This window comes from Triturus cristatus, chromosome 12 (assembly GCF_964204655.1).
Source record: "Triturus cristatus chromosome 12, aTriCri1.1, whole genome shotgun sequence".
Taxonomy (NCBI): Eukaryota; Metazoa; Chordata; class Amphibia; order Caudata; family Salamandridae; genus Triturus; species Triturus cristatus.
In genome coordinates, this window is record NC_140595.1 from 693,604,906 (window position 1) to 693,628,852 (window position 23,947).

A 23,947-nucleotide genomic window follows, 5' to 3' on the forward strand; every position below is an offset into this window, starting at 1 on the left:
GATATATTTGCACAATGTCAGTAGGGGGGGATCTTTTGACTTATGTCTTTTCCACTCCTCCGCCGAGATCCCATCCTCGTCGCCACTTGTGGAAATGAAGCAGACGCGATAAGTAGAGTTCTAAGTTTATCCCTTACAGCCCCACATGGAGTGCGGTTAGAAGTCAGAGCTACAATATCGTTATCATAGTTGGGAGCAGGGAAGGAGAGGAGAGAGCAAGATGGAATGGTGGGGAGCCAATGGGAAGGGGTGGATAACAATGGGTGCTCTCGCGCAGTAGAGCCTGTGAACAGTTACTGTCACGTGCTGGCAGCAGCACGTGACATTGAATTTGAATAAATTACAACACACGAACATTTTTAAAGAGCAGAAACCTAAGAGCATGGTAGAATCTAAGTACTGTCAAAGACTTTCTTACTGGTAATACCTGTGAATATCAAATATGGGGAAAATACTGATTCCTCAGATTTACAAAGCAGTGAAGACCAGAATTCCCTGCCAGTGGCAAATTTCCTTTGATTGAGAGTTCCACACTTCAGATAAAAAACACAGTATCTCACATGTGTGGGGTTTCTTATCCAGAATGCACTCCAAACTTTGAACTATGCCAACATAGCACAATATTTCCTTACAGTTCCCATAGGTGTTGGCAACAATGTTTGGGTAAGGGATTGACTGGCACCGAGGAAAACCGGATATGTGTGCACCTCACAGCTTTGTGTTACCCATGATGACATTAGCCGCAGCTATATGCAGTGGGTTATGTCCACAGTGGGCATTTCAGCTAAGCCCTACACCCAGACACCATGTCACAAGGTGTGGTGATGCTGGAAAAAATCTGCAGTGAAAAAAGACGAATGGTTCTGACTCAAAGTCTTGGACTGAAAGTATTTGTGCAAAGCAATGGTTTATACTTACAAACACTGAGGTCCTGTTGTTAACAGCTTGCACTCCCCGTGGTTGCAGTCTATAGCTCCTGTCACACTCTTATTGCAGTAGGTCACGCAGTTCAGCAGCCCATCAGCAAAGTAATATGGGAAGTAGTATTGTGTGTAGTTGGCAGGTACTTTACTTTGGCATACTTCTGTTGAAAAAGTATCCATAATAATATCATCATTTCATATTCATTCAACAAATCTCATAATTTAGTAGATCCCAAAAATGAAATTCTCTTTTCCTCTGCTTCATAAATGGCAGTACAGGTGACTGGCCCACTGAACATGCCAATAAAACAGGGTATGTGATAGAAATGTGATAGCATGTGTGACACATGTTAAACTGATTGTTGCACAGTTCTGGGATGCTGTAGTTTATAAAGATACAATAGGCATGATACATATTACACATTTAGTGCTGCAGGAACAGGAAGCTGTAGAAGTGGTACAGGTTGTTTTGACAGAACCCTGAAGCATACTACCAACCATGTTACCTGTGACTTGTGTTGTTCGAGCCACAGGAACCAGATGCTACTGCTGGATCTCTATGGATGTGGGGCTATAAACACACAGAGATGGGAAACATCCTTTAACCTGCAGTCTCAGCAACAACCAACCTTTACAACGCAGTCACTATCCCGACTGCAACATTACCATGTGTGACTTTAAACCGCAGGTCATTACATTTACTTGCTGTAGGGGGAGCGTTGTTGGACTTTTGTTTGATTTTTAAGTCCAACACCTTCCCTACTTTTGCGTAGCCTGGAGTTGGAATAGTAATTTATACTATTCCAATGTCCAGCGCCCTCTAAAGCAAGTCATTGTAATGACTTGCGTGGCAAAGTAACAAGAGGTAACGTCGCAGTCGGTGTAGTGACTACATTGTAAAGGCATGCGGGGTAAATGCATGTGGGGTTCTGTCATACAACCCACAGGGAGATCCCCATACTAGAGTCCTTCTATTTCTCATCTCTATCTACTCACCCATGTGAAGAGTCTAAATATAATAGAATACATGGATTTTATCATGAAGGCATGCCGCGCTCTCTCAGATGCAGGTAAAAAGACCTGTCCCACATAACTATGTATCCGTTCCCTCCAGCCATGAACTGTGCCATGATCTGGGCATGGACACAGACATCATCTGTGTCAAAAAGACTTTCACTTTGGGTTGACCCCTGTAGTCCAGCCAAGTCTGGAACTCCTCTAGGAAGCAATCCCAAACGTATGGATCTGTGCAAATGTTGTTAAAAATTGACCCAACTCGTAGTTGTAAGTAAGACTCTCAAACTGAGCGTGACCTGTGAATATTCAACTGTCAATTGTGACCCCTGCCCCATAAAATTCAGGAGGGCGTCTGCAAATCTAAATTTTGAAAACATGTTTGCCAGATGGTAAGGGAAGTCCACTACATGCCCAAACAGTATTTTCACTATTTTATCTCCTGCTTCCCCATAATGCTACCCCAGCTCTTTCACTAGTTACACATAACAGTTAGAGCTATTATTTGCATTGCATAAGAGAATCATTCTATTATGGCTACAGTGCTTGGAACATAATATGAGGAATTTATTTTGCACTGAGGAAATTAGACCTAATAGGTTTATATCCCAATTTGCACTGCGGGGTTCATCTCGGAGCAGGTGTCTTCATCTCTCTGTCTCCTCCTACTTTAAGCGCCACATATTTAAAACAGGCTTGGGCGCTTCGCCCTCAAGCCCAGGCTTTTCAAAGAAGCATGTCAGTAAAAAGTGGTTTTCTGCACCCTTTCAAGTTACATCAGAGTGGTGTGAGATCGGAATGCTTCACTAATTCTATGTAAGGACCGGAGGCTCAGAGTGTGACTAACAACACAGCAGCTAATTAAACACTGAATAAACTTTAAGCCACATATTTCATGAGCCCCAACATCCCAATGTCTTGTCCAAACATAGGGACCACATCTCCACATATATATTCTTATCACAAAAGTTCTTCTTTCTTTGATTCTGCAGCGGCCAGAGATAAATGCACTTTCATTTCTCCTTCATTAAACACGTGCCATGCAAGGCACTTTATTGCTCCTCTAGATTTCATGCTATAGGAGACGGAGTGGGTTCTGCTCGGGGTGGGGCGAATTCTCTGATTACCCCTGTCGCATTGGCCAGAAGTAGAGTGAGAGCAGGGACTGTAAGGTGCCATCTCGCCGCTTGGAGTGAGGACGTTGTCCTCTTTCGCTGTCTTCATGCATGCTCATGCAGCCGACAGAGACTTTTTCAGTCCCCGATTTGCTTTGTGTGCCTGATGTGTAGAGGACCTACGCTTCGTCTCCTAAGAAATGCCCAACTGGGCTGGATAAACATGAATAAAGGCTTTGCTTGAGGGAATACTGCAGGTTGCTCCTTCCACAGTAAATGTCTATATTCTGGCCAGGGCAGTTCACTGCCTCTCTAGGACTACCTGACACCTGCCTTTGGGCTGTACCCCCCTTGAACCTATTCCATCCTCATGAGATTGATTCACAAATGACATACTACGCCGAAGAGGAGGAAGGATACATGGAGTATGCTGATGTGCCCTATGGGCACAAAATGGAAGAGAGGTTGATGGAGGCACTGAATACCCATGTGCAGGACTCCATTAATGGGGCCCTTATTAGGCCTGTTATGGGTGGCATGAGTCGGCTGGGCCCTCTGGGGACTCCTTACCTTGTGACATCACGACCAATGAGCTGGGCTTTGCCCAGAGAGCCTCTTCTGGGGGTTCTTCCTCGGCAGAAGTCCTCTCGCAAATTGCCACTTCAGTCCTCCAGGACCATGAATATGGGAGCATGCCTCCTCAAGACCCTTCGGGGATCTCCACAATCGAAATACCCCCAGTGGCAAACGTGTCTGCAGCGTCATCTCCCCTCTCAACAGATTTGGAAGCTCCTCTAGGAGATCCACAGCCAGTGGCAAAAACTCAAGCGTAAAATGCACCATGATGCAATTTATGTTCCAACCAATAAAGACCTACTCTTTGACCCAGAAATTTTAGTTCACCCACGTTCCACTGATTGGGAGCCTTGTATGGAAGTGGTGCATCAGGAACAGGTTAGATTGAGCAAAGGCTTTGAACGAGAGGTGTCCTCAGCCCTCTCTCCTTCGGAAGGTTGACGAATTTTCTTAAAACATTTGCAAAAGACCCCAAAAAAGGCCCTGGATAGGGAATGGCATAAATGCCAAGATAAGCTGTTGGATCTTTCCAGTCCACATGCTAAGGCTCTAGAGTTGGCCTTCCAGTTGAAAGAGGCAAATTCTCAATTGAATCCAGGGGAACTTCTTGAATAGGCTCAACACGTGCTGTGCCTTCTAAGCAACACCAATTGAGAAATGTCCACAGAACGACGCAAGGCTTTCCTTATACAGGTTGATCCAGAACTGGCGGAGTTGACCTCAACGGAGGCAGGCACTATAGTGAATGGGTTACTGTTTGGGGACAAATTCGTCAAAGACCTCAGCAAGTATGTTGCCACATTCTTCGCATTGGACAAGCCCTAAATATCCATGAAGAAAGTGTTTAACAGTGGCCTTTTTACCAGGGTCAGGCACTTTCGATGCCAAGCACCAGGCCATAGATTCAACCAGGCTTCCCAAGGCTATTCACAAAGGGGAAGAGGTGCTCCCTCCGACTCTTCCAACTTCGTCCCCACCCGTAACAGAAGAGGGTGTGGCCATGCCCAATAAGGTAGATATCGGGGTAGAAACAATGCCTCTGTTGCCACTCACAAAGGTAAGAGTTATCCCATCTACAAAGGCTGTGGTGTGGGAACGAATTTAGTTGTACCTGCACAATCGAAGGGCTATCAGCCAAGACCCTAGGGTGTTGCAGATGGTTCAGGGGTGCAGACTGGAGTTTTACTCCACCCATCAGCAAAGGAAGGATCCAACTCCTCTTCTTTTTTCCCAAGCAGAAAGCGGTTTCATAGACAACGAGATTCGTTCGCTGCTCTTAAAAAGAGCAGTGGTGAGGCTATTCACCCCACCTGCACGGGTTTGTCAGCACAATAATCTTGGTCCAGAAGTCTTTCAACTGGTCCTGAACCTCAAATATTTGAACTCTTTGATCGTGTGTCACTTTTTCAAAATGCAAGGCATACACTTGCTCCGCCACCTCTTACAGGAGGGAGATTGGATGGTCTGTCTCAATCTCAAGGACGCTCACTTAGCGGTCCCCATCTTTGTCCACCATTGAATGTTCCTCCATTTGCTGGTACCATCACTGGCTTGAGTTTACCACCCTTCCATTTGTATCAACATCTTTTTATTGAATTTAATCGTAGCATCACAGTAATAAAAAACATGGCAGGTACATTCATACAGTAAACAGGTCAAGTGTTATAGATAGCTTCTAGGTGAACAGAGCTTGTGAACGAGGACTCGACCCAGTACATAGCTATGCTTCTATGCCCCTTCTTAATCTACCTGCTTCTACTAGCAGTTCCTCTTGTTATCGACCCAGTTGTTGGGGCACTGAGTTAGAATGTGAATGTATACTGTCCATACTATGCTCTCCATTGAGGGAACATAAACAAAAAACAGTGTAACCAGTGTATCATGGTGTGAGTGGTGAAGAGTGGTATTCAGTGTGGGGCGGGCCGGTGGGCAGAATCCAGGTGCCTCTCAAATTGGAAAAAAAAAAAACGGAGGGACTCCCTACTTGGTTAGATGTGGAAAAGGTGAAGGGCCCTTAGTCTGGGGCTGCATGCAATTAAGGGTAGACCCTCAGATAGGTATGTCACCAACGGGGACCAAATGCAGTCAAAGACTTTCCTAGTGTCCACCATAATGTCCGTCAGTCGTTTGAGCGCTAACGCTTGCCACAATCTCACATGCCTCTGTGTGATAGATGTGGCTCTGCCTTTTTCCAAGCCGCTGCGATCGCCATCTTAGCCGCTCTGATACACAACCACCTAATGGCACGGTCACTGCTTGTTTGTCTCTTCAGTAACCGATCTCTAAGCCCCAGGAGGGTGTGTTCAATGGTCTCCGGTATAGGATACCCTAGGATCAGTTTTATTTGAGACAGGATTTCTTTCCAAAATGGGTTGATGGATGGACAGTCCAACCAAATGTGTCTAAAGTCTCCCAACTGACCACAGCCTCTCCAACATCTATCATAAGTGTTCGGGATTTTTTTCTGAAGCTTCTGCGGGTGCATGTACCAATCATAAATTATTTTGTAGTGAGCTTCCCGGAGATACATAGAGCGATTATGTTTGATTAGGTCTTTATATAGGCGACTCAACTGCTTCTCCTTCGCTGGATTAGACAAGGTGGCGTCCCCGAAAGCTCTGTGTCTCGTTCTCTCCCAAGGGCTCAGCGACTGGATGAAGGCATACAAAAAAGAGATATTGCCCTTGGTGGAGGTCCTTGACTGTGCACATTTCTCCAGTGGGAGCAGGTCCCTGGTAGCGGCCAGCCACTCTTGTGGTTGCTGCACCCAGTGTTTGAGTTGCGTGTAGTGGAAGCCCTCAGATGACTCTAAATGGAACTCTTTAGCACATTCCGCAAATGTCATTAGTTCCTCCTTCTTAAAGAGGTGAGAGATCATTAGACAGCCCCCTGTTTCCACTGTGTGAATGGCCCCTCCTGCATGGCCAGGGGGAAATCAGGATTAAAATGAATGGGGGTGAAGGGCGAGGGAGAGGTCGACAGGGATAGCGTTTTAGTAAGCAGGTCCCACACTCTCAGGGTAGTGGCCGTGGTGGCACCAAATGTACGCGTTTGGTGATCTGTGCTGTTTTTTTAACCATAAAAGATCCCATATGGTCCTGCCCGTTATCTGGCGATCCTTATGCAGCCAGTGATTTTCAAACTCCCTAAGCGACCATTCAGTGATGACCGATAGCTGGGCCGCTCGGTAATAACTTCTAAAATCCGGGAGGGCCAGGCCCCCCTCTGATCTTGGCCTAACCAGAAACCAGTGCAAGAGTCGGGCTATTTGATCCTGCCAGATAAATTTGGTGACCGCTTTTTTGAGGTCAACAAAAAAATCCCTGTCTACGGAAATCAGGAGGCCTTGAAATAGGTAGAGAAGTCTAGGGAGGATATTCATTTTTACCGCATTTATTCATTCTATCCAGGATGTGTAGGCCACTTTCCACCTGTTGAGGTCAGCCTTAATTTGTCTCAGTGAAGGCGGATAGTTGGCCTTGTAGAGTCCGGAGAGTTTTGGAGTGAGTTTGACCCCTAGGGAAGTAATGTGTTTGTTTGTGCAACAGAAAGGCATGGTCTCATTTATGCACTCCCATTCATCCGCTGGTAGGGTCCGGTTTAACAGGAACGATTTGGAGCTGTTCACCTTAAAACCCGCCACTCTCTCGAAACCTCCAAGCTCCGCTGGAATTGCCGGAAGTGAGTTCTGTGGGTCAGTAATAAGTAGGAGCACGTCATCGGCAAAGAGGGAAATCTTGTGGCTATCCGTGCTGAAAGGAACCCCCTTGATGTCCTGGTTGGCCCTTATCCTCTCTGCTAGAGGCTCAATACTAAGCACGAACAACATGGGAGACAGAGAGCAGCCCTGCCACATCCCCCTCATGAGCGTGAAGGCATCGTACACCGTTCTATTTACTAGAACTCCCGAAGTGGGGGAGTGATAATTGTCCTGTACCATACCTATGAACGTGTCGCAAAAGCTGAATCGTTTCAGTGTTCTAGATAGAAAGGCCCAATCTACCCCGTCAAAGGCCTTCTCTGCGTCCAGCGAGAGGATGGCCGTGGGGATAACTTTGCTTTGTACCTTTTCAATGATATTCTACTGAGGTACTCATGGGTCTGGCGCCCCTTGACAAACCCCGATTGGTCGGGATTTATCAGCTCCGGGAGAAGGTTTTCCAGGCCCATAGTCAGAATTTTAGAGTACAGTTTAGCATCCCAATTCAGGAGAGCAATTAGCCTATAAGAGGCGCATACTGTTGGGTCTTTACCTGGTTTGGGGATGACTGTAACTAGGTCCTCCCCCACAGTGTCTGTGACTCTGCGCGCCTTTGCTATGTCATTAAATAAGGTCACCAGATGTGGGGTCAATTCAGGAGCAAACATACGATAGAAGTGGGCATTAAGCCCATACGGGCCTGGCACCTTCTGAAGTTTCAGAGCATCTATTGCCTTTTAAAACTCCTCCCTGGTGAAGGGCTTACTCAGTTCCTCATTGATGTGATCTGAAACCTGGGGTAGGAAGTGGGTCTGCAAGTATTGCTCCTGGGCTTGGCTGTCAACTGTATCTGCAGAATATATTTCTTTGTAGGACTGGCCAAAGCATTTGCTTTATCCTCTTCCTTGGAATGGGAGACGCCCGCATCATTCACTACCTAATATATGCTTTTTCTTGTTTTGCCCTTAGTTGGCGCGCTAAGAGTCTGCCTATCTCGTTGCCACTTTCAAACCCTCTTGCTTGTAGCCTCAATAGTGTGTGCTCAGCTCTGTTAGTGCATATGGCTTTTAATTTACCCTTAAGGGCAACGACCTTTCAAAGCGATTGGCTTGATGGGGCCTCTTGGTGGTTCTTTTCCGCTACCTGTCAGATTTTTTCCGCTAGAAGCCTCTCCTCCTTTTCTTGGTTCCGAAGAGTAGTGACTAACTCTATACATTTGCCCCAAATCACTCCCAATTGTTGGTGAAGGATGTCAGGGCTGGGTCATTATTCTTAATAAATTCCGTGAGGTCATCTCTAAAAAGTCTGTCCCGGCTGAGAATGTTGAGGAAAAACCATCTCCTGTGTTTTGGCAGTGGCTCAGGCCAATTTAGTGTAGTCTCCAGTGGGGCATGATCTGAGAGGCAGATCGGGTGATAGCGGGTATCTGATACCACTCCCAGGAGGGACTGACAGAGAAAGGCATTGTCTATTCTAGAATGGGCTCTATGGGAAAAAACGAATGGTCTCTCTCAGTGGGGTGGGTTTCCCTCCACGCATCTACTAAGCACCACCTTAAGAGATTTACTAAATGTCCCTCCTGCGGCCCGTTGGGGATAGGTCGTGTCCAGTGTGGGTTCCCAGATGAGATTAAAGTCCCCTAGAAGCAGAATTTCTCCCGTGGCAAACCCCTCCAGTGAGGTCAGGAAGGATGCCCAAGTCCAATTGCCCCGTGATAGGCGCATATATTGTGACTATGGTGCACTCCTTGCCCATGAGCTCCCTCCGAACCATTACAAAATATCCTGACGTGTCGGATTTAGTAGCTTAGTGATTGAAGGGGACCGTGGAATGAAAGAGTAGGGCTACCCCATCCTGCTTCAAGGTGAGGAACCGAATATCTGGGGGTACCTCTTGTGTTTCAGCCTGCCCTCTTTACTTTTCTTAAGGTGTGTTTCTTGTAGTGCGGCCAGGAGGATCTGATGGTCCGTTAGATATTTCCATAGGGATTGCCTTTTATTGGGGAAATCAAGCCCCCTTACATTCCAGGAAAGACAATTAACTGCCATATTCCCGGGCACGTCTGTCCCTCCCCGCAGTAAATCTCTCTAAGGCCCCCTACCCACCCATCACCACCCATCGATGCAAAATGAAAATTCACCATGATACACAACAAATATAACAACACATAACTAAAACAGTGAGTTGTAGAAACCTCCATCCCAGAGGAGGGACATTAGGAGCGAGCCCATTTCCGCTCCCAGTTACTCCTGCTACTTTATAATCAGGGTGTGTACTTTATCCCCGTCGTAAATGTAACCATTACCCTTTCCCTTACTTCTTTCCAGAAGCCTAGTTCGCTCTGTGGGCGGCAGTCCCTAAGAGACACAATTCGGAGGATGTCTATGTGGGGGCCTCGAGCCCATGTTCTGGCAGCTGTGACCCCCCAGAGTCCTCTTGCCATCATTCAATGTCACACCCCCTCAGGTGGATCTGCTCGCCCGAAAATGTACTCAGCGTACCTGCATCCGTCCAGCATTAACTTGGAGTCATCTTGTTTACTCAACCTGTCATCCTCCACACACCTGCGCCTCTCTGTTCCCTTCTCTGGCCCCCTTCATTGTTCCGAGACACAGATTCACTGGGTGAGGGGGGAGGTCTGAGACCCAGGAGCTCCATCGCTTCATCGAGTTCTGTGCAGTGAACCTGCCTATTGTCCATATGGAAGGCAATGCCGAAGGGATAGGTCCATCTGTACTTGACTTGTCTTTCTCTCAATGCTTCTGTTACTGGACGGAATTGCTGCTGACGCATCAGGGTGGCCTGGGCCACATCTTGGAAGAGTGAACAAGTAGCGTTCTGAAAGGTGATTTTCTCTGAGCCCCTTGCTTTCTGCAGTACCAATTCCTTTGTCTCGAAGGAGCTAAATTTCGCAACGACATCCCACGGCCTCTTGTTAGAACCAGGCAGCTCATCGGCGATCGCTTGCAATCCTGGTCCTGTGGGTCTAACGTCTGCTAGTGGACCCTGCTGGCCCTTGGGCCTCCCGTCGGTTCCCTTCTAGCTCACTGTGCCCCTTAGGGTAGTGCCCTTGACTCGGTGTACAGGCTGGCTCCTGTTAGACTGCCTTCAGGGCGCGGATCTCGAGCAGTGGTCCCGAGCAGTTGAATAGCCTCCCGCTGCCAGGCAACGGCTCCCGCTGAAGTTAGGCTACCCCTCTCCTGGGGCCTGACGTTCTATCTGGGGTCCCGAATCCCAGGGCTTGCGGCACCAAGGTAAGCTGCTTTACTTGTGGGGAGGGCACCCGCCCTAGGCCATCCACTCAGCCATGCAGCCCACCTCTCCCGGGGAGTCGTGCTTGCAGGCTCTGTGTTCTTCCTAGCACCCTGGTGATGCTTTACCCCTGCCGGCTTACCAAAGCATCAACTTGTGAGAAATGGGGCGCTTGAGGTGGGGCCCTGTCTGTGCCACTGTATTTGCGCCTAGACCAGTGCTGTGGGACTCGAAGCCGGGCCCTTGGTGTGGCGATTAGGCAGGCTGTTGCTGGCTCTCACTGAGAGTCCAGGGCGCTGACCGGAGACCTCGTTCTGCAAAATAGCGGCCCGCTGTGTGTAGATGCTGCCATGTTGGGGTCAGGCAACCTCCTTCCCGAGGTCAGATGCTCAGCTCGGGGGCCCCCATCATCTAGTACAAAGCATGGACACGGTTCTTCTTCATCTCTCTTGGGCTATCCAGCTCCTTCAGTATCTAGGGTTTGTCATCAACTCAAGAGAAATCGATCCCAATTCCTTCTCAGACCCTAGAAATCTTAGGTTTTCAGGTGGACTCTATCAAGGCCCAGCTCAAGTTGCCATTAGAGAAATGGCTGTCTATCAAAAAAGAGTTGAGGACGCCCTTGCCTCTCCAACTATATCATTGAGGATTTTAGATCACCTGGTAGGTCTTTTGAGGTCATCCATCCAAGAGATATTTCCCAAACCCCTTCATTATCAGGCCCTTCAAAGATTATAGATCTTACAACTTCAGAAGGGGCTGTACTATTCGGAGCGAAAAGTGCTATTGGAGGAAGCCAGGACAGAGATGTCCTGGTGGCTGGATCACATGGATTAGTGGAATGGCTCGGTTCCGAGGTGACCATAGAATCAGATGCCAGCTGGTGGGGTTGGGGGGCGCTGTGTGGCTGATGGGTACAGGGGGACAGGTGCTCCACATCAATTACCTTGAGCTGTTAGCGGGGCCTTTGCAGCTCACACTTTATCCCCGTGCAAGACAAGTTGTTGCATTCTTCTGAGAATGGAGAACATTTCGGCAGTACAGTACATCTACTGTCTGGCAGGACAAGGTCCTGTCTTTGGGTGGAGATTGCCAAGCATTTCTAGCATTACTGTCTTCAGCATCAAATTTCAGTGAAGGCGGAGTATATTCCGGGTAGGTCCCTAGTGATAGGGCACTGGAACTCTTGATTCCTGCGCAATTCCAGCAATTGGAGGCTTCATCTTCAGATTTTCCACAAGCTGAATCTGCTTTGGGGTCCGTGCACAATAGATTTGTTCACATCCCATCTGAATGCCCAGCTTCTGATCTACTACAGTTGGAGGCTGGATACCCTGGTGCCAACTCAGATGCTTTTCTCCAATCCTGGTCGACAGCTCATCTGTATGCATTTCTTCCCTTTTCTATGATCCATAGAGTGCTCTCTGAGGTGAGCCGGCAAGTAGTGGAGTTTGCCCTAGTCACCCCTTGCTAGAAGGCCTAGTCTTGGTTTATTGTGGCAATGTCACTGTCTTGTGTGCCACCAGTGCAGATTCTCTCCACCCTGGATCTTCTTTCCAACCACATGGGTCTCCCTCAACCATTAGTGAGTGAGGAGCACTTGTCCCTCATGGCGTGGAGACTTTCTGGCGATGCTGTTGAGTGTTAGGAGTTTTGCAAGAAACAATATACTTCTTGGTACAATCTTGAGCTCCCACTCGCATTAACGATATGAGGAGGCCTGGCGCTGACGGATATGTTGGTGTAGTGAACGGTTGGATTCCTTGGGAGTGGGTGCAACAACATCGTATTTTATTTATGCTGTACTATACCCCAAAAGTGATTTCCAAATGGTCTGCCTCAAATAATACTATTAAATCTTTCTGCCCTAAATGTAATGAATTCGCTGCAGATTTGCGGCATATGTTTATCACATGTCCCAAGCTTGTTGATTTGTGGTGTAAGATTGCTTATGAAATGAGTAAGTTAATTGGTAAAACAACGGTCTTATCAGAAAAGGAAATCTTATTGGGGTTTCTAGTGGACACTGGTAATGTCACAAATTCTTTTGTGTCAATCTTTATGGCTTGTGCTCGCCTGACTATTGCTAGAGTATGGATAGAAAAGTCTAGCCCCACTATTAATGAATTTTGGCTACTGTTGAGGGGGGTTTATGAAATGGAGATGGCTTTGTCGAAAGCAAGGGGTCTACGTTCTCTGGTCAAATTTGGACGGCTTTGGTCCTGTCTTCAGTGGGACTAAAAGTACTCTTAGCTATTATTGCTGAAATTTGGTTTGGTCATGATTTGACATGTTAATATGGTAGCTCTATAAGTATCCATCTGTATTTACTTATCTACCCAATGTAATAGTATTCTATGTCATAGAAAATGTTTGTTATTTGTTTTCCGTTTGAATTTTTATTTTTTTATTTTAATTGTTGGTAGAAGACAAATATGACATGTATCTTTCTTTCTTTTTTTTCTTTTGTATGTTGTGACTGTGACCAATAAGTTAAATATGAATTAAAAAAAAAAAAAAGGGAGTGGGTATCCATATGATTGTGAATTTTTTTATCGGACCTTGCTAATCAGGGTTTAGCATATAGGATGATAAACAACTTCCATTCTGCTATTCCACTGGACATCCTGATCTGGATGGAAAACCGGAGGGTGAATATCCTCTAGTATGCAAATTGCTTAGGGGTTTTCGGTTGGTCCACTCCCCTCAACCGAAAAATTCCATGTAATGGGATGCTGATGTAGTTTTGTGCTTCGCAAACAAAGATCTCTCTTGCAAACAGTTGTCTGCCAAGCTGACGCTTCTTCTGTGCCTCATTTCATGTAGACAATTTAGCATTTAGAGTATTTACTCCTTCTGGGGTCTCTTTCTCTATTTCAAGCCATGCTAAAACTGCATCGCGATGTATTAGTTATCCAGTTTCCCCTCCTAATCAAAAATTATGTGTGGTTAAATGTATTAAGTCTTCTGAGAAGTGTACCTACTAGTTTTACAGAGATTCCACAAATAAACTGGTTTTATCTTTACAGAAACATTTCTGTCAGGTCTCATTGGCAAATTTAGCCCATTGGATTAAATGGCTGCTGGCAGCAGCTGAAATTGATGTATCCCTTTTTGGGATGCATTCTGTGTGAGGGGCTATGGTCTCTAAAGCCTTTTCTACTGGTTCTCATTTAGAAGACATTATGACTGCGGCGCATTGGTCTTTTGATTCCACCTTCAGGGTATTTTATTATATTTTATTATAAACCTATTGTGGATGTTGCATCGATGGTAGTGGCTCAACTTTAATCTAGGATAATCTGAAGCCTTCGGTCCTGACACTGAATAAAAAGAATTCAAGATGACGCATCTAGAATTTTCAATCCTATTAAGGGCACAGAGGCAAGGATTATCCCACCCTTTTAAATTAAACTCTGTTTGCATTTTTACGTGGCATTTCAAATATTATTGCTCTTGCTTGTGAAACACTGCTTGATTACTTTTTTCTATTTGAAATTTCCCTCCCAAGATTGTTTATGTTGTCTTTGAGGGGCTCGATATTATTCTCAATATTCTTTTTATCAGGGATGGAAAATAAATCCGCATGAAGATGACAGAAGAACCACTGGTTTCTGGTCGATTAAAGGGAGTTCGCCTTCGTCTGTTGAGTCTGGCTCTACCCGTGGAGTGCGGCAAGTTGGTGTTCACCAAAGGTTTCTCATTGGACTCTGGTTGGAGGCCTTATGTTGATGTTCGTGAAGAGAGGTGAAGGACAATAGTAATAAGAATATTTATAAGGAGATATGGTCCCTATGGGACTCCCTACTTGGTTAGATGTGGAAAAGGTGAAGGGCCCTTAGTCTGGGGCTGCATGCAATTAAGGGTAGACCCTCAGATAGGTATGTCACCAACGGGGACCAAATGCAGTCAAAGACTTTCCTAGTGTCCACCATAATGTCCGTCAGTCGTTTGAGCGCTAACGCTTGCCACAATCTCACATGCCTCTGTGTGATAGATGTGGCTCTGCCTTTTTCCAAGCCGCTGCGATCGCCATCTTAGCCGCTCTGATACACAACCACCTAATGGCACGGTCACTGCTTGTTTGTCTCTTCAGTAACCGATCTCTAAGCCCCAGGAGGGTGTGTTCAATGGTCTCCGGTATAGGATACCCTAGGATCAGTTTTATTTGAGACAGGATTTCTTTCCAAAATGGGTTGATGGATGGACAGTCCAACCAAATGTGTCTAAAGTCTCCCAACTGACCACAGCCTCTCCAACATCTATCATAAGTGTTCGGGATTTTTTTCTGAAGCTTCTGCGGGTGCATGTACCAATCATAAATTATTTTGTAGTGAGCTTCCCGGAGATACATAGAGCGATTATGTTTGATTAGGTCTTTATATAGGCGACTCAACTGCTTCTCCTTCGCTGGATTAGACAAGGTGGCGTCCCCGAAAGCTCTGTGTCTCGTTCTCTCCCAAGGGCTCAGCGACTGGATGAAGGCATACAAAAAAGAGATATTGCCCTTGGTGGAGGTCCTTGACTGTGCACATTTCTCCAGTGGGAGCAGGTCCCTGGTAGCGGCCAGCCACTCTTGTGGTTGCTGCACCCAGTGTTTGAGTTGCGTGTAGTGGAAGCCCTCAGATGACTCTAAATGGAACTCTTTAGCACATTCCGCAAATGTCATTAGTTCCTCCTTCTTAAAGAGGTGAGAGATCATTAGACAGCCCCCTGTTTCCACTGTGTGAATGGCCCCTCCTGCATGGCCAGGGGGAAATCAGGATTAAAATGAATGGGGGTGAAGGGCGAGGGAGAGGTCGACAGGGATAGCGTTTTAGTAAGCAGGTCCCACACTCTCAGGGTAGTGGCCGTGGTTGCACCAAATGTACGCGTTTGGTGATCTGTGCTGTTTTTTTAACCATAAAAGATCCCATATGGTCCTGCCCGTTATCTGGCGATCCTTATGCAGCCAGTGATTTTCAAACTCCCTAAGCGACCATTCAGTGATGACCGATAGCTGGGCCGCTCGGTAATAACTTCTAAAATCCGGGAGGGCCAGGCCCCCCTCTGATCTTGGCCTAACCAGAAACCAGTGCAAGAGTCGGGCTATTTGATCCTGCCAGATAAATTTGGTGACCGCTTTTTTGAGGTCAACAAAAAAATCCCTGTCTACGGAAATCAGGAGGCCTTGAAATAGGTAGAGAAGTCTAGGGAGGATATTCATTTTTACCGCATTTATTCATTCTATCCAGGATGTGTAGGCCACTTTCCACCTGTTGAGGTCAGCCTTAATTTGTCTCAGTGAAGGCGGATAGTTGGCCTTGTAGAGTCCGGAGAGTTTTGGAGTGAGTTTGACCCCTAGGGAAGTAATGTGTTTGTTTGTGCAACAGAAAGGCATGGTCTCATTTATGCACTCCCATTCATCCGCTGGTAGGGTCCGGTTTAACAGGAACGATTTGGAGCTGTTCACCTTAAAACCCGCCACTCTCTCGAAACCTCCAAGCTCCGCTGGAATTGCCGGAAGTGAGTTCTGTGGGTCAGTAATAAGTAGGAGCACGTCATCGGCAAAGAGGGAAATCTTGTGGCTATCCGTGCTGAAAGGAACCCCCTTGATGTCCTGGTTGGCCCTTATCCTCTCTGCTAGAGGCTCAATACTAAGCACGAACAACATGGGAGACAGAGAGCAGCCCTGCCACATCCCCCTCATGAGCGTGAAGGCATCGTACACCGTTCTATTTACTAGAACTCCCGAAGTGGGGGAGTGATAATTGTCCTGTACCATACCTATGAACGTGTCGCAAAAGCTGAATCGTTTCAGTGTTCTAGATAGAAAGGCCCAATCTACCCCGTCAAAGGCCTTCTCTGCGTCCAGCGAGAGGATGGCCGTGGGGATAACTTTGCTTTGTACCTTTTCAATGATATTCTACTGAGGTACTCATGGGTCTGGCGCCCCTTGACAAACCCCGATTGGTCGGGATTTATCAGCTCCGGGAGAAGGTTTTCCAGGCCCATAGTCAGAATTTTAGAGTACAGTTTAGCATCCCAATTCAGGAGAGCAATTAGCCTATAAGAGGCGCATACTGTTGGGTCTTTACCTGGTTTGGGGATGACTGTAACTAGGTCCTCCCCCACAGTGTCTGTGACTCTGCGCGCCTTTGCTATGTCATTAAATAAGGTCACCAGATGTGGGGTCAATTCAGGAGCAAACATACGATAGAAGTGGGCATTAAGCCCATACGGGCCTGGCACCTTCTGAAGTTTCAGAGCATCTATTGCCTTTTAAACCTCCTCCCTGGTGAAGGGCTTACTCAGTTCCTCATTGATGTGATCTGAAACCTGGGGTAGGAAGTGGGTCTGCAAGTATTGCTCCTGGGCTTGGCTGTCAACTGTATCTGCAGAATATATTTCTTTGTAGAACTGGCCAAAGCATTTGCTTTATCCTCTTCCTTGGAATGGGAGACGCCCGCATCATTCACTACCTAATATATGCTTTTTCTTGTTTTGCCCTTAGTTGGCGCGCTAAGAGTCTGCCTATCTCGTTGCCACTTTCAAACCCTCTTGCTTGTAGCCTCAATAGTGTGTGCTCAGCTCTGTTAGTGCATATGGCTTTTAATTTACCCTTAAGGGCAACGACCTTTCAAAGCGATTGGCTTGATGGGGCCTCTTGGTGGTTCTTTTCCGCTACCTGTCAGATTTTTTCCGCTAGAAGCCTCTCCTCCTTTTCTTGGTTCCGAAGAGTAGTGACTAACTCTATACATTTGCCCCAAATCACTCCCAATTGTTGGTGAAGGATGTCAGGGCTGGGTCATTATTCTTAATAAATTCCGTGAGGTCATCTCTAAAAAGTCTGTCCCGGCTGAGAATGTTGAGGAAAAACCATCTCCTGTGTTTTGGCAGTGGCTCAGGCCAATTTAGTGTAGTCTCCAGTGGGGCATGATCTGAGAGGCAGATCGGGTGATAGCGGGTATCTGATACCACTCCCAGGAGGGACTGACAGAGAAAGGCATTGTCTATTCTAGAATGGGCTCTATGGGAAAAAACGAATGGTCTCTCTCAGTGGGGTGGGTTTCCCTCCACGCATCTACTAAGCACCACCTTAAGAGATTTACTAAATGTCCCTCCTGCGGCCCGTTGGGGATAGGTCGTGTCCAGTGTGGGTTCCCAGATGAGATTAAAGTCCCCTAGAAGCAGAATTTCTCCCGTGGCAAACCCCTCCAGTGAGGTCAGGAAGGATGCCCAAGTCCAATTGCCCCGTGATAGGCGCATATATTGTGACTATGGTGCACTCCTTGCCCATGAGCTCCCTCCGAACCATTACAAAATATCCTGACGTGTCGGATTTAGTAGCTTAGTGATTGAAGGGGACCGTGGAATGAAAGAGTAGGGCTACCCCATCCTGCTTCAAGGTGAGGAACCGAATATCTGGGGGTACCTCTTGTGTTTCAGCCTGCCCTCTTTACTTTTCTTAAGGTGTGTTTCTTGTAGTGCGGCCAGGAGGATCTGATGGTCCGTTAGATATTTCCATAGGGATTGCCTTTTATTGGGGAAATCAAGCCCCCTTACATTCCAGGAAAGACAATTAACTGCCATATTCCCGGGCACGTCTGTCCCTCCCCGCAGTAAATCTCTCTAAGGCCCCCTACCCACCCATCACCACCCATCGATGCAAAATGAAAATTCACCATGATACACAACAAATATAACAACACATAACTAAAACAGTGAGTTGTAGAAACCTCCATCCCAGAGGAGGGACATTAGGAGCGAGCCCATTTCCGCTCCCAGTTACTCCTGCTACTTTATAATCAGGGTGTGTACTTTATCCCCGTCGTAAATGTAACCATTACCCTTTCCCTTACTTCTTTCCAGAAGCCTAGTTCGCTCTGTGGGCGGCAGTCCCTAAGAGACACAATTCGGAGGATGTCTATGTGGGGGCCTCGAGCCCATGTTCTGGCAGCTGTGACCCCCCAGAGTCCTCTTGCCATCATTCAATGTCACACCCCCTCAGGTGGATCTGCTCGCCCGAAAATGTACTCAGCGTACCTGCATCCGTCCAGCATTAACTTGGAGTCATCTTGTTTACTCAACCTGTCATCCTCCACACACCTGCGCCTCTCTGTTCCCTTCTCTGGCCCCCTTCATTGTTCCGAGACACAGATTCACTGGGTGAGGGGGGAGGTCTGAGACCCAGGAGCTCCATCGCTTCATCGAGTTCTGTGCAGTGAACCTGCCTATTGTCCATATGGAAGGCAATGCCGAAGGGATAGGTCCATCTGTACTTGACTTGTCTTTCTCTCAATGCTTCTGTTACTGGACGGAATTGCTGCTGACGCATCAGGGTGGCCTGGGCCACATCTTGGAAGAGTGAACAAGTAGCGTTCTGAAAGGTGATTTTCTCTGAGCCCCTTGCTTTCTGCAGTACCAATTCCTTTGTCTCGAAGGAGCTAAATTTCGCAACGACATCCCACGGCCTCTTGTTAGAACCAGGCAGCTCATCGGCGATCGCTTGCAATCCTGGTCCTGTGGGTCTAACGTCTGCTAGTGGACCCTGCTGGCCCTTGGGCCTCCCGTCGGTTCCCTTCTAGCTCACTGTGCCCCTTAGGGTAGTGCCCTTGACTCGGTGTACAGGCTGGCTCCTGTTAGACTGCCTTCAGGGCGCGGATCTCGAGCAGTGGTCCCGAGTAGTTGAATAGCCTCCCGCTGCCAGGCAACGGCTCCCGCTGAAGTTAGGCTACCCCTCTCCTGGGGCCTGACGTTCTATCTGGGGTCCCGAATCCCAGGGCTTGCGGCACCAAGGTAAGCTGCTTTACTTGTGGGGAGGGCACCCGCCCTAGGCCATCCACTCAGCCATGCAGCCCACCTCTCCCGGGGAGTCGTGCTTGCAGGCTCTGTGTTCTTCCTAGCACCCTGGTGATGCTTTACCCCTGCCGGCTTACCAAAGCATCAACTTGTGAGAAATGGGGCGCTTGAGGTGGGGCCCTGTCTGTGCCACTGTATTTGCGCCTAGACCAGTGCTGTGGGACTCGAAGCCGGGCCCTTGGTGTGGCGATTAGGCAGGCTGTTGCTGGCTCTCACTGAGAGTCCAGGGCGCTGACCGGAGACCTCGTTCTGCAAAATAGCGGCCCGCTGTGTGTAGATGCTGCCATGTTGGGGTCAGGCAACCTCCTTCCCGAGGTCAGATGCTCAGCTCGGGGGCCCCCATCATCTAGTACAAAGCATGGACACGGTTCTTCTTCATCTCTCTTGGGCTATCCAGCTCCTTCAGTATCTAGGGTTTGTCATCAACTCAAGAGAAATCAATCCCAATTCCTTCTCAGACCCTAGAAATCTTAGGTTTTCAGGTGGACTCTATCAAGGCCCAGCTCAAGTTGCCATTAGAGAAATGGCTGTCTATCAAAAAAGAGTTGAGGACGCCCTTGCCTCTCCAACTATATCATTGAGGATTTTAGATCACCTGGTAGGTCTTTTGAGGTCATCCATCCAAGAGATATTTCCCAAACCCCTTCATTATCAGGCCCTTCAAAGATTATAGATCTTACAACTTCAGAAGGGGCTGTACTATTCGGAGCGAAAAGTGCTATTGGAGGAAGCCAGGACAGAGATGTCCTGGTGGCTGGATCACATGGATTAGTGGAATGGCTCGGTTCCGAGGTGACCATAGAATCAGATGCCAGCTGGTGGGGTTGGGGGGCGCTGTGTGGCTGATGGGTACAGGGGGACAGGTGCTCCACATCAATTACCTTGAGCTGTTAGCGGGGCCTTTGCAGCTCACACTTTATCCCCGTGCAAGACAAGTTGTTGCATTCTTCTGAGAATGGAGAACATTTCGGCAGTACAGTACATCTACTGTCTGGCAGGACAAGGTCCTGTCTTTGGGTGGAGATTGCCAAGCATTTCTAGCATTACTGTCTTCAGCATCAAATTTCAGTGAAGGCGGAGTATATTCCGGGTAGGTCCCTAGTGATAGGGCACTGGAACTCTTGATTCCTGCGCGATTCCAGCAATTGGAGGCTTCATCTTCAGATTTTCCACAAGCTGAATCTGCTTTGGGGTCCGTGCACAATAGATTTGTTCACATCCCATCTGAATGCCCAGCTTCTGATCTACTACAGTTGGAGGCTGGATACCCTGGTGCCAACTCAGATGCTTTTCTCCAATCCTGGTCGACAGCTCATCTGTATGCATTTCTTCCCTTTTCTATGATCCATAGAGTGCTCTCTGAGGTGAGCCGGCAAGTAGTGGAGTTTGCCCTAGTCACCCCTTGCTAGAAGGCCTAGTCTTGGTTTATTGTGGCAATGTCATTGTCTTGTGTGCCACCAGTGCAGATTCTCTCCACCCTGGATCTTCTTTCCAACCACATGGGTCTCCCTCAACCATTAGTGAGTGAGGAGCACTTGTCCCTCATGGCGTGGAGACTTTCTGGCGATGCTGTTGAGTGTTAGGAGTTTTGCAAGAAACAATATACTTCTTGGTACAGTCTTGAGCTCCCACTCGCATTAACGATATGAGGAGGCCTGGCGCTGACGGATATGTTGGTGTAGTGAACGGTTGGATTCCTTGGGAGTGGGTGCAACAACATCGTATTTTATTTATGCTGTACTATACCCCAAAAGTGATTTCCAAATGGTCTGCCTCAAATAATACTATTAAATCTTTCTGCCCTAAATGTAATGAATTCGCTGCAGATTTGCGGCATATGTTTATCACATGTCCCAAGCTTGTTGATTTGTGGTGTAAGATTGCTTATGAAATGAGTAAGTTAATTGGTAAAACAACGGTCTTATCAGAAAAGGAAATCTTATTGGGGTTTCTAGTGGACACTGGTAATGTCACAAATTCTTTTGTGTCAATCTTTATGGCTTGTGCTCGCCTGACTATTGCTAGAGTATGGATAGAAAAGTCTAGCCCCACTATTAATGAATTTTGGCTACTGTTGAGGGGGGTTTATGAAATGGAGATGGCTTTGTCGAAAGCAAGGGGTCTACGTTCTCTGGTCAAATTTGGACGGCTTTGGTCCTGTCTTCAGTGGGACTAAAAGTACTCTTAGCTATTATTGCTGAAATTTGGTTTGGTCATGATTTGACATGTTAATATGGTAGCTCTATAAGTATCCATCTGTATTTACTTATCTACCCAATGTAATAGTATTCTATGTCATAGAAAATGTTTGTTATTTGTTTTCCGTTTGAATTTTTATTTTTTTATTTTAATTGTTGGTAGAAGACAAATATGACATGTATCTTTCTTTCTTTTTTTTCTTTTGTATGTTGTGACTGTGACCAATAAGTTAAATATGAATTAAAAAAAAAAAAAAGGGAGTGGGTATCCATATGATTGTGAATTTTTTTATCGGACCTTGCTAATCAGGGTTTAGCATATAGGATGATAAACAACTTCCATTCTGCTATTCCACTGGACATCCTGATCTGGATGGAAAACCGGAGGGTGAATATCCTCTAGTATGCAAATTGCTTAGGGGTTTTCGGTTGGTCCACTCCCCTCAACCGAAAAATTCCATGTAATGGGATGCTGATGTAGTTTTGTGCTTCGCAAACAAAGATCTCTCTCGCAAACAGTTGTCTGCCAAGCTGACGCTTCTTCTGTGCCTCATTTCATGTAGACAATTTAGCATTTAGAGTATTTACTCCTTCTGGGGTCTCTTTCTCTATTTCAAGCCATGCTAAAACTGCATCGCGATGTATTAGTTATCCAGTTTCCCCTCCTAATCAAAAATTATGTGTGGTTAAATGTATTAAGTCTTCTGAGAAGTGTACCTACTAGTTTTACAGAGATTCCACAAATAAACTGGTTTTATCTTTACAGAAACATTTCTGTCAGGTCTCATTGGCAAATTTAGCCCATTGGATTAAATGGCTGCTGGCAGCAGCTGAAATTGATGTATCCCTTTTTGGGATGCATTCTGTGTGAGGGGCTATGGTCTCTAAAGCCTTTTCTACTGGTTCTCATTTAGAAGACATTATGACTGCGGCGCATTGGTCTTTTGATTCCACCTTCAGGGTATTTTATTATAAACCTATTGTGGATGTTGCATCGATGGTAGTGGCTCAACTTTAATCTAGGATAATCTGAAGCCTTCGGTCCTGACACTGAATAAAAAGAATTCAAGATGACGCATCTAGAATTTTCAATCCTATTAAGGGCACAGAGGCAAGGATTATCCCACCCTTTTAAATTAAACTCTGTTTGCATTTTTACGTGGCATTTCAAATATTATTGCTCTTGCTTGTGAAACACTGCTTGATTACTTTTTTCTATTTGAAATTTCCCTCCCAAGATTGTTTATGTTGTCTTTGAGGGGCTCGATATTATTCTCAATATTCTTTTTATCAGGGATGGAAAATAAATCCGCATGAAGATGACAGAAGAACCACTGGTTTCTGGTCGATTAAAGGGAGTTCGCCTTCGTCTGTTGAGTCTGGCTCTACCCGTGGAGTGCGGCAAGTTGGTGTTCACCAAAGGTTTCTCATTGGACTCTGGTTGGAGGCCTTATGTTGATGTTCGTGAAGAGAGGTGAAGGACAATAGTAATAAGAATATTTATAAGGAGATATGGTCCCTATGGTTGGACAAGATATTGGGCTATTGGGGCTCATGGGATATGTAGTTTAAAGTTTGCAAGTGTTTAATTGACTGCTGTGTTTTTACTCTGTAAAGAAAGAGAAGCATAATCCTTGCCTCTGTGTCCTTAATAGAATTGAACATTCATGACGTATGGGCCAGCTAGAAATGTTTTTACTCCACCTCACTTTGTGATGAAGCGGTAAAGGGTGAGATCAAGGTATTTGTAACTAGACGTCAGTGATAATGAACATGTTATTTTCTGATGTCAGGTTGTGTCCAGCTTCACTTTTCATTCATGCATGCACATGACACAGATTTAAAGCTTAGGCCCCAAGTGACGGAAGGGGAGCTCAGGATCACGTTCATCCCAATTACAAGGATGAATGTGTCGAGGCACTCTAACTCTAGATATAAAGACCGCAATGTGCCGTTTGAAATGCAAAAGCAAGCGATTTTGCCTCAGAAGTTATGAGACTGCACTTGCCTACAGCCCTTTAGTGGAGTGAAGAAAATGTAGGAGGGAGAAATCAACAAACAGTAAGGTCTGTAACAATTTTATTTTTAAAATAGGAAGTTTCGTGGTTGCTAGATTGCTCTGTGAATTTGATGTTAAATGTGATGTAGCACATTTCAGGACTAAGGTGTTACTTGTTTGATGTAATTGAAGATTTTCACTGCAGAGACCCTTCCATGCTGGCACTGGATTGATGTGAATTTTTCACACAGAGTGCATATGACGTGGCTGCTCAGTGAGCAGTGCATACTAGGGTGTTTTGATGTAGAAGGCTAGATGTAGCTGTGGTT

The 23,947-nt window shown here is 46.5% G+C and overlaps 1 protein-coding gene across 1 annotated transcript in view; it reads right to left on the reverse strand.

Moving 5' to 3' along the window:
• LOC146780111 (uncharacterized) overlaps positions 1-23,947 on the reverse strand; it is a 597,326-nt gene that overhangs the window by 299,109 nt on the left and 274,270 nt on the right. Inside the window, exon 8 of the mRNA XM_085638049.1 lies at positions 919-1,084. Within this exon, the coding sequence (XP_085494175.1) occupies positions 919-1,084 (166 nt within the window). The remainder of the gene's footprint in view (positions 1-918; positions 1,085-23,947) is intronic.